Below are 16,989 nucleotides of genomic sequence, written 5' to 3'. Positions count from 1 at the left end.
TAAACATTAATTCGTTTTTAAAGAATATAAAAGTCTAACACGAATAATTATTTGAGTAGACACATTGACTTATATTAAGAAGAGTTTTATCAGACCACATTTTTATTTTTCATTCAATATTTATGGAATAATCGAGAGAAACTAACAAAAATGCAACGTTGCCAGCTCAGCAGGTATAAACGCTCTTTAAAACTTTCAATTTTGTTTCAGAATCTTTTCAAGAGCCCGAACCGGAACGCACGATTGAAACACCGCCTTTGGATGAAGTATTGTTGACTCCTAATCTTCGCGGGTTGAGCCCCTCTACCCGGCGCAGGCTGCAAGCTGTGAAGAGAGGAGAAATGCTCTCTGATCCCATCAGGACTCCCATGAATCCCTGTGAGTACTAAATGCATATAATGACGTCTTTGATATTCAATCAACTCAAAATAGTGTCATGTACGTGAAGTTCTTGTAATCAGTATAAACATTATTATATTAGCTGTTTCGTTCTTTTCTCTTTCATAATTTTCCCTGGATGAAACGGATCTCTGTTACGATAAAACCCCCTTTTCGTTGTATTATAGTGTATTATGTCGTGTCCAAAAGAGAGTCAAATTAATAAAATAAAAATGATGATGATGGATGATGGTAAATCATTGATTCGCAGTTGAGAAAAAAACACCCCACAGTACGATTGGTGGCGACTTACGACCGGGCTCGAAGCGCTTGTCAGTCGACGCTAGGAAACGCCTCTGGGGATTCGTCAACGATCTGCCTTCTGCAAGCGACCAGCGCAATAATGATGACACAGTGAGTGAACCTTTTATACAACGTGTATTTTTGTTCAATGATACACGCCTGAAGATGTCTACTGTTGAACGAAAGCCTCCCCCTTAGGACGCTAAAATGATCAATTCGCCATCTGCGTCCATAGGATGCCCCTCACTCTCGGGATAAGATTAGTCAGATTAGCCCAACTAATGGGAGTTCTGCCAACGCCCCGTCTTCCGGTTCGAGGTCGCTACTCAAGAATCTTTCTCCCCCAACGATTATTTGTTATTCGAGCGAAGTGGCCAACCCATGGCCACTTCAACTTACTTGTTCTTGATATGCAGCGGACTATAGTAAATCTTTAAAGTTCGAAATTGAATGCAGCTCTTTGCCCCTGCCTATTGTTTTACTGGCCGGGTGCCGGCTTAAGAATAGCACTCCCCCAACTCTTCTCGCGGGTGTCGTAAAAGGCGACTAAGAGACTTCTGCGACCAAGTACATATCGGTCCCATCGGTATCGGGCAGCAGCGATACCGGTGTGAATATACTGCGATTGCCGACCCGCCTGCTCAGCGTGGCAATTAGAGCAAACCCGACCAAAATGGCAAGTCAGCACAGACCACAGCCCCCAGTTCCCGGCCGCCCTGCTATTCCTGATCAAGGCGGCGGTCAGGGTAACGGCAGGGCAAGGGGGTGCGAAGAATCCCCTGGTTACGGAAGGCCGCCGGAAAAAACTGACCTTGGCGACGTACAACGGACGCACGCTATGGCTCGACGAGCATCTGGCACAACTCGAAGCCGAACTCGAGAAAATAAGGTGGCACATTCTGGGGTTAAGCGAAGTCCGAAGAGAAGGGGAGGACACGCTAACTCTTGAATCAGGCCACCTTCTATACTATCGAGAGAGAGACCAGCTGTCCCAGGGTGGCGTAGGGTTCCTGGTGAATAAGTCTCTCTGTGACAACGTTATAGAAGTGTCGAGTGGGTCGAACAGGGTTGTGTACCTCATAATTAAGCTAACCGAGAGGTATAGCCTCAAGGTTGTGCAGGTTTACGCACCGACCTCGACGCACTCAGACGATGAAGTGGAAGATATGTTCGGTGACATATCGAAGGCCTTACACTTCACCACCAAGGCCCACTACAACGTCATGAGAGACTTCAACGCCAAAGTGGGAGTACAGAGCTACAGCGAATCGGTAGTATGATCCCATGGCTTTGGTAGCAGAAATCATAGGGGGCAAATGCTTGTGAGCTTCCTTGAAAAGGAGGGGCTATTCTTGATGAACTCAATTTTCAAGAAACAGCTCCAAACGAAGTGGACATGGCAGAGCCCCGACACTATGACTAAAAACGAGATCGATTTCATCATAACGGACAAAAAGCGCATATTCGGAGATCTCGGTGATCAATGGGTTTAATACCGGAAGCGATCAACTCTGAATATCGATTTTAAGCTTGAACGTGTCCGTTTGATGAAATCCAGGCTCCGACCAACTCTGCTCCAAACTATAGTGGGATCTGAAAAGTTTCAGTCTAATCTGGAAAACCGATTCGCTGCCGTAGAAACCACAAATAGCGTTGACATTGACCGGGTCCTTGAGAATGTAGTCGGAATCCTCATGTAGGAAGGTGTGAGATTTTGTGAATTGCAGCGTAAAGGCAAGAAGTGCGTTACTGCACATAATGTGCGGCAACACATGCTGAGTGGAGACCGTTTTTGGTATCCTGCCGTGTCACCAAGTAACATAGTTTTAGTGCTAGTTCTAGTCTTAGTTTTAGGTGGTACTTATGGAGCCAAAATAAACCTTTCTTTCTTTCTTTCTTTTCGGAGGAAACACTCAGGCTCATGGAAGAACGTCGTGAACACCCACCAGTTACTTCGTCAGAACGACATGCTCTAAATAAGAGAATTGGGATGTCCCAATTTTTGACAACATATAATAAATCGAAAACCATTTGGAGAAATAGGCTTCGTGAAGCGTTTTCAGAAATCAGATTTCAAAAATGTGATAAACTGATTTAAATAAACAAAATTTAAGTAATGACCCTCATTTGACCCCTGGAGTATCTCGTCACAAAGGCAGTTATAAAGCAGGTCTACACTCTTAAGCAAATTGACAAGTTTGAAATATTCCTGTCCTTCTTATAATAGCAAAGAGTGACAAAGATAGAATTTTAATCACATAATACGCAACTGGCCTTAAACAGTTGTCATTTATCGTAAAGTCCGAAAAGTATACGAGTATTTCCAATGTATTTTTACAAATTAAATTATTAAATTACTATCTTACGAGCAAATACAAGAGAATTTAAATATCAGATTTAAAAAGATATCTATTTACTATCACACCATTAAATAAACAAAGGAATAATCGAAGCTAAAAGAAGAGAAATAAAATAAAGCTCTTTGACATGGTTCATTTAGGACCCTAAACCGTGCTTGAATTATTGTCAAATTGTAATGCCACAGATTATGTTGTGTACGACCTGAATTTTTCAGGCAATGGAATGTGGGTGTCTCACCGTGACGTCATCCAGCGTATTTCGTAAAAAATGTATAAAAAAATAAATACTCATCCAAATTAAAAATCAATGAAAATGGTATCTTAAAATATCCTATTCTTTCCAAAAATAAGATAAAAACTATACGTTGTTTTTTTTTGGTGCATCCCAATTAGTAAACTTGTACGATACGATCTCCGATGCTCCAACACTCGTTCAATAGAACGAGCGATCGAGCAAAATCGGGGATCAAAAGTGTTTGTCAAATCTCTTCGGAGAAGCTATCTGACGAAGCTGACCGCTACGGATGGAGTAGTCGTTTCTTCCAGGCCTGAGATTCTTTCGGAAATTGAAAACTTCTACAGCCAGTTAGTTATACGCTATACATGCATCTCAACCTGATCCCGAAAATGAGTCCAGAGCTACACTAACACGCCACTTTACGGAAGACTTGCCAGAAGTCAGCCTGAACGAAATCGCGATAGCTCTTAAACAGCTTAAAAATGGAAAAGCCCCTAGAGAAGACGGTATTACGACTGAGCTCCTAAAATCTGGTGGTAAACCTATAATGAAGGAGCTCCAGAACATTTTAATACTGTTCTTTTTGATTGAAGAACTCCAGAGGCGTGGAGTAGGAGTGTTGTCGTGTTTTTTTTTTTCAAAAATGGTGATAAAACTCTTTTGAAGAACTACCGACCCATTTCACTCTTTAGCCACGTCTATAAGCTGTTTTCGAGAGTCATCACGAACCGTCTTGCGCGAAGGCTCGACGAGTTCTAGCCCCCCGAACAGGCCGGGTTTCGATCGGTATACAGCACCATAGACCACATCCACACAGTGCGGCAGATTATACAGAAGACCGAAGAGTATAATCGGCCCTTGTGCTTAGCCTTTGTGGACTATGAAAAGGCCTTTGGCTCGATCGAGATCTGGTCTGTTATGGAATCTTTGCAGCGATGCCAAGTCGATTGGCGATACATCCAAGTGTTGAGAGGTCTTTACAACGCCGCTACTATGGCCGTCCAAGTCCAGAACCGCCAGTCTGAACCTATCGTGATGTGAGACAAGGGGACGTTATATTCCCCAAATTGTTCACAAATGCATTGGAGGATGTATTCAAGACGCTGGACTGGAAGGGGCACGGCATTAACATAAATGGTGAGTACCTTTCACACTTGCGATTTGCAGATGATATCGTCATCGTGGCCGAAACGCTGCAAGATTTGCAACATATGCTGAATGGCCTGGCTGATTCTTCTCAACGCGTTGGTCTTCGGATGAACCTGGATAAAACCAAGGTTATGTTTAATGAACATGTAAGTCCAGAACCAATTGCAGTTCAAGGCAGTGTTCTCGAAGTGGTTAAGGAGTTTGTTTACCTCGGGCTAACTATGCAATTAGGTAAAAACAAGTTCGAGAAAGAGGCCAACAGGAGAATACAGTTGGGATGGGCAGCGTATGGGAAACTGCGTCGAGTCTTCACATCGCCAATTCCACAGAGTCTAAAGACGAAAGTCTTCAATCAGTGCGTCCTACCCGTCATGACATACGGTGCTGAAACATGGACGCTCACCGTAGGGCTGGTCCACAAATTTAAAGTTGCTCAACGGGCTATGCTCGGAGTTTCTCTGAAAGATAGAATTCGTAACGAAGTGATCCGACAGAGAACCAAAGTTATCGACATAGCCCACCGCATTAGCACGGTGAAGTGGCAATGGGCCGGCCATATAACCCGAAAAACCGATAACCGTTGGGGTAGATGAGTTCGTGAGTGGAGACCACGGATCGGCAAACGTAGCGTAGGACGTCCTCAGACTCGGTGGAGCGATGATCTTCGCAGGGCGGCTGGCAAGAGCTGGATGAGAGTGGCCGAGGATCGTGCTCAGTGGCGTGCCACGGGAGAGGCCTATGTCCAGCGGTAGACGAACATAGATGATGATGATGATGATGATTGTTTTACTATTAAGTCTTATTTCAGCCACTGTCGGACTTGTGCGGTCAGTTCCTGGCTCAGTTTGATAAGAAGTCTGCTGAACAAAATGTAGCGAGAAGATTGGAATTGGAGGTAAAATATACTATTTACTAGCTTTTACCACCCGCACCTTTGCATGAACCATAAGCATTATAAACAAGCAAGTACACAAAAAATAATGCAAGCAAGCAAACAATACGTGTAATGCAAATAAGCATGCAAGCTAGAATCTTTGCTATAGCCCAACAACTTCGTGCGAATAGGAATGAGATGCGGTGGCGGGGGCGAGGTAGCACGTCATGTCAGCGCGTGATTACACACGTAGATAAATTTGCCGAAGATATATCTAAAGATAAGTAGTAACATTTTATGAGACCTAGAAGTAAGAGCACACAATAAGTACTTAATTTAAAGTTTCTTTATCAAGAGAAGGAAATAGAAAGACTGTTAAAACCACAGTTAAACTGTTGTTACCTTCATCCTATACCGTGTGATAGAAAGAAATGCTGAGGACAATTGTTATTTTGAGCGTGTTCAACAATAAGGCCTCGGTCATCATACTAACTTGTGGAGGGCCTATCTAAGCTGAAGGAATAACAGTTCAGAGAAATGCCACAGAATAAGTAAAAGTACAAGTACACTGTTCTCTCTTTTGATGTTGACGAAAGCCGCCATTTTATATGCCTACGTAATCACCGCCCACCACCAAGCAACATTGAACTCTAGTGCTGCGCGCTAAGGCCGTCATTATTCAGCACCAACGTTTTGGTTTAGGATAGGGTTGTAAATCAATAAAAAATTAATACTAACATATAACTTATGAGTAAATCGGACAAACACTTAGTTCTATAGCATTTTTAAATTGACGCGTCTACGATCTCCGACGGTCACAAAATAGATATTTGTACAAGGTCGCGTGCCGAATGCGTCGTCGGCTGCCTCAAAGGTTTTGTACACCCGCAGTGGGCATTGGTAAATCGCGAATTACCTATCTGTTATTTTGTCGCACTCGCACTTAATATGGTTTCGAACAGAATTGGATTAGTTAGTGTAATGTTATGTACAGAATAGAAAACAGAAATTCAAATAATCCCGAATTTACCAATCTAAACCCAAAGCATACTATCACGAATAGTTAATACCTACTATCTACACTACCCTTTTTTGTCTGTTGTCTGATAAGTACTCGAGAATAAATTAAATACGAACTCGTTTTAATAAGCACTTCAACGTACTACATCGAAGCTAAGTGTTACTTAATTTGCAGACTAATTATTTTTATATTGTATGGAAATACAATGTGTCAAAACAATATGCAATATTTTTTTGCACTGAACCAGTTTCACGAAAATCACACAGCTACACGTAGCGTTACGCGGCGCGACTAGTTCGAGCGAGACTGCGAGCGTGCATGCCGGGCGGTGCTCATAGCCCTAGTGATAAAACCCACGCCGGCGTGGGGTGTTTTGATACTCACTGAATCGCACCTATATCGCGGAGTGCGCCGCGCCTGGTAATGCAGCCAGTGTCTTGGGGTCAATGCCCGTCGCAGAAAATCTTGACGACATTTTCAATTTGAACCGCCAGAACGGGAAAAAAAACTAGAGAGCAGGATGGCGCTCTACAACACCATTTTGACACGTTTCTCCGAAAAACGCATTATTTCTCTGGTATTTTAAAGCAATTCGATTCTTTGATCTTGGGAATCGCGAAAAACTTGAGAAAATATGATATTGGGTGTGTTCATTCTGTATATTAAGCAAAATAAAATCACAAGTTCGAATTTGTTGCCATTCAGGGAAAAAGAAATCCATTCATTATTCTGCATTGCTGTCTATAAAGCTCTTTGTCTGTCGATTCATCTTCAGATTATAGGCTCTTGCGCATTGATCGTTTTGTGACACAGGTAGCCTCTGTAGATACCGTGTAGCCGCTTCAACTGCGCGGGCGGCCGCGACTGAATGCGAGCGCCGAGCGAGCATTGCGCGCGGTTTTACTCTCCGCTACCCCTCCAGTCCCCGCTGACGTCAATAGTACCTCGCCCCCGCCACCCCGTCTCATTTCTAGGGAGGTTCGCGCACGAGGTTGTCGGACTTTAGCTTACTTGCAAACAAGCAAAAATGGTGGTAGGTAACCAAACAAGAAATCAGCCTGCAAATGAGAAGGTTTTGAGGATTTTGAACTCCTAGGGCGACTTTACACTTCATTTGTCTTCGTCGATCATGCGTATTCGTCTACATCTCAAAAATTCATCTCGTCAATACACTGTCGACTTTATAGCAATTTATCAACACCAACCCGTTTTACGTACAATATAGTAAAAAGTCTATGATAAATATAAGCTAACGGGATCTCTTCTGTTAAAAAGAAGTGTTCTGTAAAGAACTGCTATGCGAAACATGTTTATTTACAACCACATTAAATACCGCGAAGCTAATTTTACAACCTTTTTCTACAGGAGCCAGCGAATACACCACCACCAAAGATTGCTAAATTGACAGAAAATCAGGCAAGTAATCATCTTCAACTGCTATATTAAACGTCATTTGCAAAATATCTATGAACACTACATAAAACACTAACCCCCTGTGGATAAATGTGATGACGTCTCTGTTTGTTTTATTTGAATAGACGGAGAAGGCATCACATTTATCCGTCGAATAATATTAATCAATGGGTGGTGAAACAGCCCCCTAAGTATAATAAATACATATTATGTATTTTTTATATCCATCGTCCTGGTTGAAATTTTTGGGCTTTTTTATTTCAACCGCTTCACGCGCTATTCTACTTAAAGTAAAAATGACGTTCTGTGGAGAGAATTTTGGGATTATGAAACTCAATCCAGTGATTTGGTCCTAACTCCAATAAATGTTCGGGTATGTATGGCTGACTTGTTCAAGAACTTGTAGGCTATAAACGAAAGTTAAGTACCCTTTAATGAATGTACAGTGGAACAAATTGAATCATGACATGACCCAGAGTGGAACCTTTTAATAATCGATTTCACTACGATTTCCTTGACAAAAGTATGAGATGTCAACATGACTTTAGTAGCATAAAGGTTCCACCCTGGGTCACGATTCAATTTATTCGACTGAACAAATTTACCATTTTCGTAGTAAGTCACAATGTCAAAACTAAATTATTTCCAAAATGTCGAAAACTTGAAATGTCTTACACCTACTTCTGAAAACATCCTGTTCTAGATATGACTGTAATTCAAATTGACTTCATCGTGTTTTCATTAATTTTAAATTTTCCCAAAATGTCTAAAATTTCAAGATTAAAAGATAAAGGATTAGGTAGGAATTTTGTATTATGATATTTGGTTGTAGCGAACCGGTAACAATTATGTGAACTAATAAACTGGAATGTATAAAGTGATAATAGCTATTTATGCAACTGTATCGTTATAGAGGTCCTTAAAATAAGAGTGTGATTTCATGGAACGAGGCGTAGCCAAGTTTCATAAACCGGGTCACATGAGTGTTTTAAGGCCTAATTACGTACAGTTGCATACAATATTTTATCTACATCCATATATTAAATCCTCTATCATGTGTCCAAGAACCATTGAGAATAAACTGCATTGAAAAAAAAAGAAAAGAAAAGAATAAATTTATTTGCCAAATTTCGGCACAGCAAAAAGAAAAAAAAATACAATTAAAAATAAGACAACCTTATTACATACTCTTACATACTAAAAAAGAAAGAAAAAGAAAAAACATTGTGCCGAAAGAAGCAAAAAGGGCCATACTCGGCGTGTTGCCACGGCAAGCCGCAGCGCTGGTTTTCAGTATGACCCTTTAACTTAAAACTAAACTTAAAAGACTAATGCCGCGACGGCACGAACGTCAGAAGGCGGCACTAATCAAATAAAAGAAAAACAAAAGTTGAAAATAATAATTGAGATGCATGTCAACTACCTAATCAGTAACGTTTGTATGGCAACACTTGGGCCGTCGAATCGTTTAAACGCAATTAAACGCCACAAGAAGGCCAGCCGTTAATTAATATTTAAAATAGACCATTATCAATTTTTATAGGTAAAAATTGAAATGCCGAGCAACGCTTACCAATTAGACACGAAATAATTAAATTAACCTATGTTATGACTTATAACTGTGACCAGCTCGGTTCATTATAAAAAGTTGCGCTCAGCTTGAGTACCGTCATATTATTATTATTGCAACCAGAACTAGGACCTTCACTTTGCTGGTAATAAATTATGAGTCATATCATTCGCCGCACCTAAAATATCGGGCGGAGTCAAATTTTCTTCGCATTCACTGATATCAGACATTTTTAAGCAAGAACAAAATTTTCCCACTAAAATTCGTACAACAAAGCGACACGTATGAATGGAATGGCGCTAAAACCTAGTACATTACTGCGCATGTGCGTGCATACGCTAAAGCGGGTGCTGCCACAGACAGACAAATGAAAATTGGAATCAAAACTTGGTGATATAAACTTATTGGATTTGCCCTGTATCGTAATGGTGAAAAAAAAATGTATTTTAACATTATTTCGTTAGAAGAAAAGTATTGTGTTTAAAAAGTATGTAAATTATAAACTCGTTTTGAATTGTATAATTCGAATTTTACGATATGAGATTTTATCTAAATAAATGCCAGTTTTTAATCATAACTATGTTATTTATTGTCCGGTATCCGGCTGAATACTACGCGACTATCCGGTACTATAAATAGGCATACGGCCGGATATCCATTTCTTCTCTAATAAGGATGCCGTGTGTAATGACAGTGCGCCGGCGGGGCTTCGATTCTGGAGTCGGAGTGCGACTCGGGCGGGCACGAGGGCAGCGCGTCGAGCACGCTGCCCGCCGAAGTGGACGTGCAGCTGCAGCGGCTGAGCGTCGTGCTGACGGGCCGCCGCGCGCCGCCGCCCGGCACTGCGCGTGCCCGCACCTCCAGCGCGCGTCCCGGTAACTCTTAACAACTCCTACTCCCACTAAATATCGTTCGCACACCTAGATCGAAAGCGGCATCAACTCAAAATAATACACCATTTTAATTTAGACCTACATCTAACTTCTGAAAGGCTGAAATTAAAATGTTATATTATTTTGAGTTGAGTTGGTGCCGGTGGAAGGTTCGAGAATTTTTATTCAGTCAACACATCATGACAAATAAAAGAAAAAACACATTCACAAAAAATACGCACACACGCACATACTCACAATATTCACCTTTATAATATTTTTAGGTTGTATCCTGTACTAAGTAATGTGTCTCTGTAAAATAAGTTGTATGATTTGCATAGCGAGGGATTGACTTCTTTATTAAATATGTTTGTAACTTGGTAGATATGGAATACGAGCCTGGAGCAGAATCACAACCCAACACTGTCGGCTGGGACGACATTACGCCTTCACAGAAAGATCTGGTCGGTTCAGTTCAAATATCCAAACCGAAGCGGATGCAAACGGCGCCTGCAGAAATGGTCAGTTCACATCCGGCTACTAAACTGCCGGACATGAAACAAAATCTACCTGCAACAGTTCCATTAAAGGAAGAAGTAAATGATCTCAAAACACAATTAAACCACGAGGCTCCTCCAGTAGTAACGGTGGACCGAGAAATTGTTCCGGATTGTGATCGCGACCAAAATGCGTCGGTGACTAACAGATTTTCGTTTTCCAACGGTAATAAAGCGGATATCCCGAAGCATAACGTGCCCGATGAAACCGTTCTTCTGGAAAACAAACGCACGAGCGTCCCAAATGAAGAAAAACCACATGACCCGTCAAGAATGCCTTGTTTAGTGAAACGATTCATGCTTTCCTCGAATGTGGACGTGAGTAATGCTTGTATATTTTAACTTCAGCTGTGATTACACTAGGTTAATTCTGATGCTGATACTTAATATCGATGTTTGTAACCCCCAATGAAAAAGAGGGGTATTATAAGTTTGACGTGTCTGTGCATCTGTGTATCTATGTCTGTGGCATCACAGCTTTCAAACGGATTTCGATGCGTTTTTTTATTCGAATACTAGTTTAATCGAGATAGTTCTTAGCTAAGTTGCATTAAAGTTGGTTCATACATTTATGAGACATTGAACTTTGAAATGACAGTGGCGCGGTTTTTCAACTTTTCTAATTTGTTTTTAGAATCACGAGGAAACGGTGGAGATGATACTGCGACTTGGGGGCGAGGTGACGGACCTGGCGGAAGCGGAGGCGGAGGCGGGAGCGGACACTGGCGACGCGGTGCCGGCAACACACCTTCTCTGCACGGCGCCTGCGCGCAGCCAACGCATCCTGAGCTCCATTGCAGCTGGCTGCTGGGTGCTCCACCCTGCTTATATCGCCAGGAGCGCCTCCGCCGGGACCTTCTTGCCGGTAACTATGCGCGCAATTTAAGTGTTAACGATTTCTGTGAAAGAAATTTGAACAAGGTGCCAGTGTTATTACCAGCATTTTGAATTTTTAATACAAAGACCAGGCGCGGCGCAATAAAAAAAACCGGCTACGTCAAATTCACGCACTGAAGATTCGGTACAAATTTAACAGCAAGCAAAAATTATTACTTTGTATCGAAAATACAAACTGAAATATAGATGCATAGAAAAACCAGAAAAATAAGACCAGTGCTGGAAATAAGAAACAAACAGGCTGAGATATGTGGTGCATAGGAGAAATTCGTGTCTGTATCCCTGTCCAGTGGTGGTGTAGCGGTATAGCACGTGGCACGGAATGCCGAGTACCTGGGTTCGATTCCCAGCACTGGTCTTATTTTTCTGGTTTTTCTATGCATCTATATTTCAGTTTGTATTTTCGATATGGATTTTACGGGATGACCGTAAAAGTAACAAAAAAAATTGGAATTGAAATAAAAAATACAAAAAGATTCCAAAAAAACAATCTTTATTACTTTGTATTTCGTAAAGTATTTTTTTGCGGACCTGTTTCTGACAAAATACTCTTGACAACTTGCGCACAGACGATCATACAATAATCTGATAGTGAAATTCTGTTGGTCCGACCAGGAGCATCTCCAGAACGCTTCAATAGTTAATGGCATCGATTTAAAACTTGTCACGGATATATAGGTTGGATGACAATGAAGCTCAAAAAAAAACTGAATAATGTACATATATGGGAGGGACTTTTTGTGCTATATTGACATCCCATACTTTTGTCAAGGAAATTATACTGCCCCCGTTACGAAGAGTGCAGCTCGATCCGACTATTTTTCGAGAAAACGAGGTTCAAAGATTTATGTTTTTTTTTTAATTGTATCTCGTAACCTATTTTAGCTACGAATATGAAACATGTACCAAAATAATCATATTTTAACGCAGAATGCAGGGGCTGTTTCATCATCCATTGATTAGTGTTAACTGGTGGTTAAATGTGATGCCGTCTCTATTTGTTTTGTTCGAATAGACGGAGACGGCATCACATTTAACCGTTAGTTAACACTAATCAATGGATTGTGAAACATCCCCTTAGTATTAAAAAATCACTGGCATGTGCGGCATTTAACGCAAAATGCGCTTATGCCTAGGAATTCCATAGTCGAGAATACCACAATCTCTAATTATAAATGCAGTAACTGTTACAGTTACTGCAGTTGTGATAACAGTTTAGTGGATAGGTTGCAGTTATCCTAATGGTTAATAGGAAAAAGTTATCGACTAAACTGCAGTAACTTTCGAAGCTGCAGTTATGACTTGGCGGTTCAATAGCACTAAACGCGATCTCTCCAAATTACAACCGCAGTAACTTTAGAAGTTTGCAGTTATGATTTCACGGCTCATTAGCACTAAACGCGATCTCTCCAAATTGTAAACGCAGTAACTTTAGAAGCTGCACTTTTGTTAAGGAGTGACTATGTAATATTGTATAGTTCGGCTCACGTAAAAAGAGCGCTGGCGATATATCTGCGCAGTGAGCAATTAACCGACCAAACGGGTGGAAAGACGTGAGGCGCGGGTGAGGAGCGAGGAAGGGCTTGGCTGTGCCGTCGCGCTATTGGTTCGGCAGTCGACCTTGACCTTTACCTTTTCGTGCGCGACGGTACCCCTGCGCAAACACATCCCCTCCACTGTCATTCAGCGCTCTTTTTACGTAAGCCGAACTACACAACGACTTCAAAAATCAGTGCAGTATCTATACTTACTGCACCTATGGTTGGTAAATCATGTCCCCAATCTGGAGTTACTGCAGTTATGCTTATTGTAAATCAAGGATCCTGACGATTTACAGTAAATACGTCAAAGAAGAAGTTGTAGAACTCGTTGACACTGAATATGTGTCTAACTCAATTTCGACAAAAACTCGAGTTACTGCACTTTTCGTAACGGGGGCAGTATAGTGAAATTGATTATTAAAAGGTTCCACCCTGATGAACGAATCAGTTTGTTTCAATGTACAATCAGCAAATAACATTAAGAAATATTTTAATTCACAAAAACTTATTCTGCTGTGGGATATTGGTAAAGGAAGGTACCACAGATTTGTAAACACTTAGCTCGTTTATTTAAACAAATCACACCCAAAGCACACCGTACAGCACAGTTCGTGATTATTTGATTACGTCTAACAACCGCCATTTCCTCTCCCCATACCTGTTCCACCCCTTCTTTCCATACCTTCGTTCGTTCTCTCACACCTTCGTTCGGTAACATTCATATAGTTACCTAAGCTGTATTAATATCTGCCACAGCGGAGCGTGCATAAATATCTGACACGCCGTACTGCCGCCCTAGAAATAAAGTCATATCAGATATTTATACACGCTTTGTTGTGTCAGATATCGGTGTTGGTGACTATGGTAACTTAAAAATGCAATGAATAATTGTCAGGAGGAAGGTTTTGAGTGGGGCAACCCCGTGGCGGAGTGCCTCCCCTGCGTGGGCGCGGGCGAGCGCGAGCTGGCGGCGGCGGCGCACCGCTGGCGCACGCGGCGCGCGCGCGGGCTGCCCGGGCCCTTCGCCGGCGTGGTCGCGCTGCTGCACGTGTCCGCCGCGCGCCGGCTGCTGCTCGCAAGGTTCATCCTCGCCGGCGGCGGACGGGTCACCGACGAACAGTTAGTCATACACACTTGTTGCATACACCAATAAATGCGTGTGCGTGTGGGTCGAACCGACTACAAAACCTTGAAAATATTTTTCTAGGTACCTTCTAGCTCGAAGTCGCTGACTCAGCACGAACCAGCAGGAGTGGAACAATAGTCGTCTACCTCACCTACATACTATGGGTTTCAATCCCTCCTACTGGGTCGTTCTGAGTCACTGACTTCGAGCTAGTAGGTACCTAGAAAAATATTTTCAAGGGTTTAGTAGTCGGTTCCATTTTCTGTTATTTTTTGGAGTCGGTTTTACTTTTTAACTGACTTTTAAAAAACGAGGAGGTTATCGATTCGGTTGTATTTTTATTGTATGTTTCTTACCTCAGAACTCCGTCATTTATGAACCGACTAGACTAGACTAGACTAAAAATAGAACCGATACAAAAAAACCATGAAAATAATTTTCTACCAGTCTGTAGTCGGTGCCTCAGGAGCCAGCAGGAGTGATTGAAGCCCAATATACTCGTATAGTTGTAGGTGAGGTAGACGATTTTAAGCAATTTTCGTAAAAGGTGACGAGCAGTTGACATAACACTATTGTATCTTAGATGTTTTACACTAATAAGCGTGAAAAAAAAATTATAACAAAAAAAAAGTTATAACAAAAAATTGAACCGACTACAAAAAACCATGAAAATAATTTTCTACCAGTCTGAAGTCGGTCGGTGCCTCAGCACGAGCCAGCAGGAGTGACTGAAGCCCAATATAAAGTGCGTAGATGAGGTAGATGACTATAGGTCCTACCGACTTCAGACTGGTAGAAAATTATTTTCATGGTTTTTTGTAGTCGGTTCAATTTTATGTTATAATTTTTTTTGTTAAAATTTTTCTTTATGTCGTTAAACACTTGAAACGACGGCCGAAACGCCCCAGAGCCTCACCAATATACCAAGCATCCATTTTCTCTATTGTCTTGACATTTTTCAAGTCGAGGAGACTGAATCACGAACCAGAGCGTAACAAATTGCACGTCGATTTCATTGGTGGACGTATTGTATGAAATGTGTAAAAGACATTTGCTGCGACAAATTTCTTTCCTGGTACGCGATTTAGTTTATTCGACTATACATTACATATGGTTGTACTATATGTGTGAACTGTTTCAGGCCTCCCTACTCGGACGAGAGCATAACAGTTTGTTTCACGGATCCGAAGCGATACCCAATGAAGCAGCGTGACAAAGAGTGGCTGGTGTCGCGGCGCGTGCCGGCTTGCGCGCCCATTCTGCTGAGTGCTTTCCTAACTGAGAGCACGCGCCCCGATCTGCTCCAACACTGCCTCCCAGAGTTCAGGCCATCAGACTAAGGACCTGTTTTGCCACTTACTGATAAATTCCTCTTATATTTGGTATCTGTGACACAGTGTCTGGTTAGTCGGCAAATAAACAGATACGGCATCATAGATATCTGACTCATCAAAAAGCAGAAATTTAACAGAGAGTGGTGAAAGAGGGGGTAAGTTCTTTTTCACACCTACCATCGATCGTGGTGAATTGTATGGACGTGCCGGGTAATTTGCACTGGTACATTTGAAAGATTCTTCACATTCCCACTCATCACCGTCGGAAACCCGGCGCCGAATGCCTGACAGCCGGTACGTGTGACAAAGGCACTGTCTCGACCTTAGATTATATATTACTATAATCTCTGATATGAAAACCTGTTTTGGATCCTCTAATCGACACTCACTTAACCAATTTTAGTTTAAGTTTTGCCTTTATCTACTTATTTACTAACATTTTTTTAATCGAGAGAAACATCGCAACTCGCATAATATAGTTACTATATAACAAATGCGATACCAGCGTTTGACAGCAGTTATGTTCACCTACCAGGGGGGCAACCGCCTGCTGCGGTGTCATTAGCAGTGAGTGTATTTATTCGAGCGACAACTGCCAAAGAGAATATAATCAGTACACAGTTTATGTGTGAATATTTATATATAAACATGTATATTAAAAAATATATATATTCACACCAGCTGATTTAATCCTTCATATTATATGACGATTTTTCATATTAAATTTGTATAAAGAAGGTGCGGCAGATATGTTTGTCAATCAAATCTGTGAACCAATAAATAAAATTGGAATTGGAAGTAATTTGTGACACTGTTATATTAGTTACAGAAACCCTTAACGATTTCACATGATAGGTACTCTTGACATGGATTGTAGGGAATTGATTTTTGAATGAATATTAAGTGTATAAATGTTTTCTCCAACGGCAAAAGATGTGGCCCTCAAATGTATGCAGTAATATGTAATTTTGTATGTGGAGTGGGCCAAATTATGTGCCGCTGAGTATATTTAAAGATAGTGTCGAGGAGTGATTGGGAGTATTTAAATAAATCGATTTTTGATACCTGATGGATGATACAAGTGATGTTGACTCATTTGCTATATGTATTTAGCTTGTAAATTTAAATACGGCATTACCATTTATTGTAATTACTACAAGTACATCGAAATAAATGATTTTCACTGATCCGTTTTATATTTATTATGAACTTACGTCTAAAGCCTTAGTGATTGATTACACCAGCTGATCTACGACGGAATGGAACAACCTAACCATAAAAACATCATTTTAAATACAAGCTTTTTTGCCGACTGTACTTTTTGTTGACTGTACTTGCATTGTCACCCAAACTACA

At 41.3% G+C, this 16,989-nt stretch overlaps 1 protein-coding gene across 3 annotated transcripts in view; it reads left to right on the top strand.

The window, feature by feature from the left end:
- Positions 1-16,820, top strand: part of mus101 (mutagen-sensitive 101) — a 32,824-nt gene extending 16,004 nt beyond the window's left edge. For all 3 annotated transcript variants that reach the window (XM_074092537.1, XM_074092527.1, XM_074092517.1), the window contains 9 exons: positions 211-378; positions 650-792; positions 5,237-5,323; positions 7,689-7,739; positions 10,001-10,181; positions 10,563-11,053; positions 11,370-11,600; positions 14,069-14,292; positions 15,441-16,820. In XM_074092537.1, the coding sequence (XP_073948638.1) occupies positions 211-378; positions 650-792; positions 5,237-5,323; positions 7,689-7,739; positions 10,001-10,181; positions 10,563-11,053; positions 11,370-11,600; positions 14,069-14,292; positions 15,441-15,639 (1,775 nt within the window). In that variant the 3' untranslated portion in view covers positions 15,640-16,820. The remainder of the gene's footprint in view (positions 1-210; positions 379-649; positions 793-5,236; positions 5,324-7,688; positions 7,740-10,000; positions 10,182-10,562; positions 11,054-11,369; positions 11,601-14,068; positions 14,293-15,440) is intronic.
- Positions 16,821-16,989: the final 169 nt, after the last annotated feature.

This window comes from Choristoneura fumiferana, chromosome Z (assembly GCF_025370935.1).
Source record: "Choristoneura fumiferana chromosome Z, NRCan_CFum_1, whole genome shotgun sequence".
NCBI classification, from domain to species: domain Eukaryota; kingdom Metazoa; phylum Arthropoda; class Insecta; order Lepidoptera; family Tortricidae; genus Choristoneura; species Choristoneura fumiferana.
Note: the sequence above shows the minus strand (reverse complement) of the source record. Positions and strands in the feature narration are given on the sequence as shown.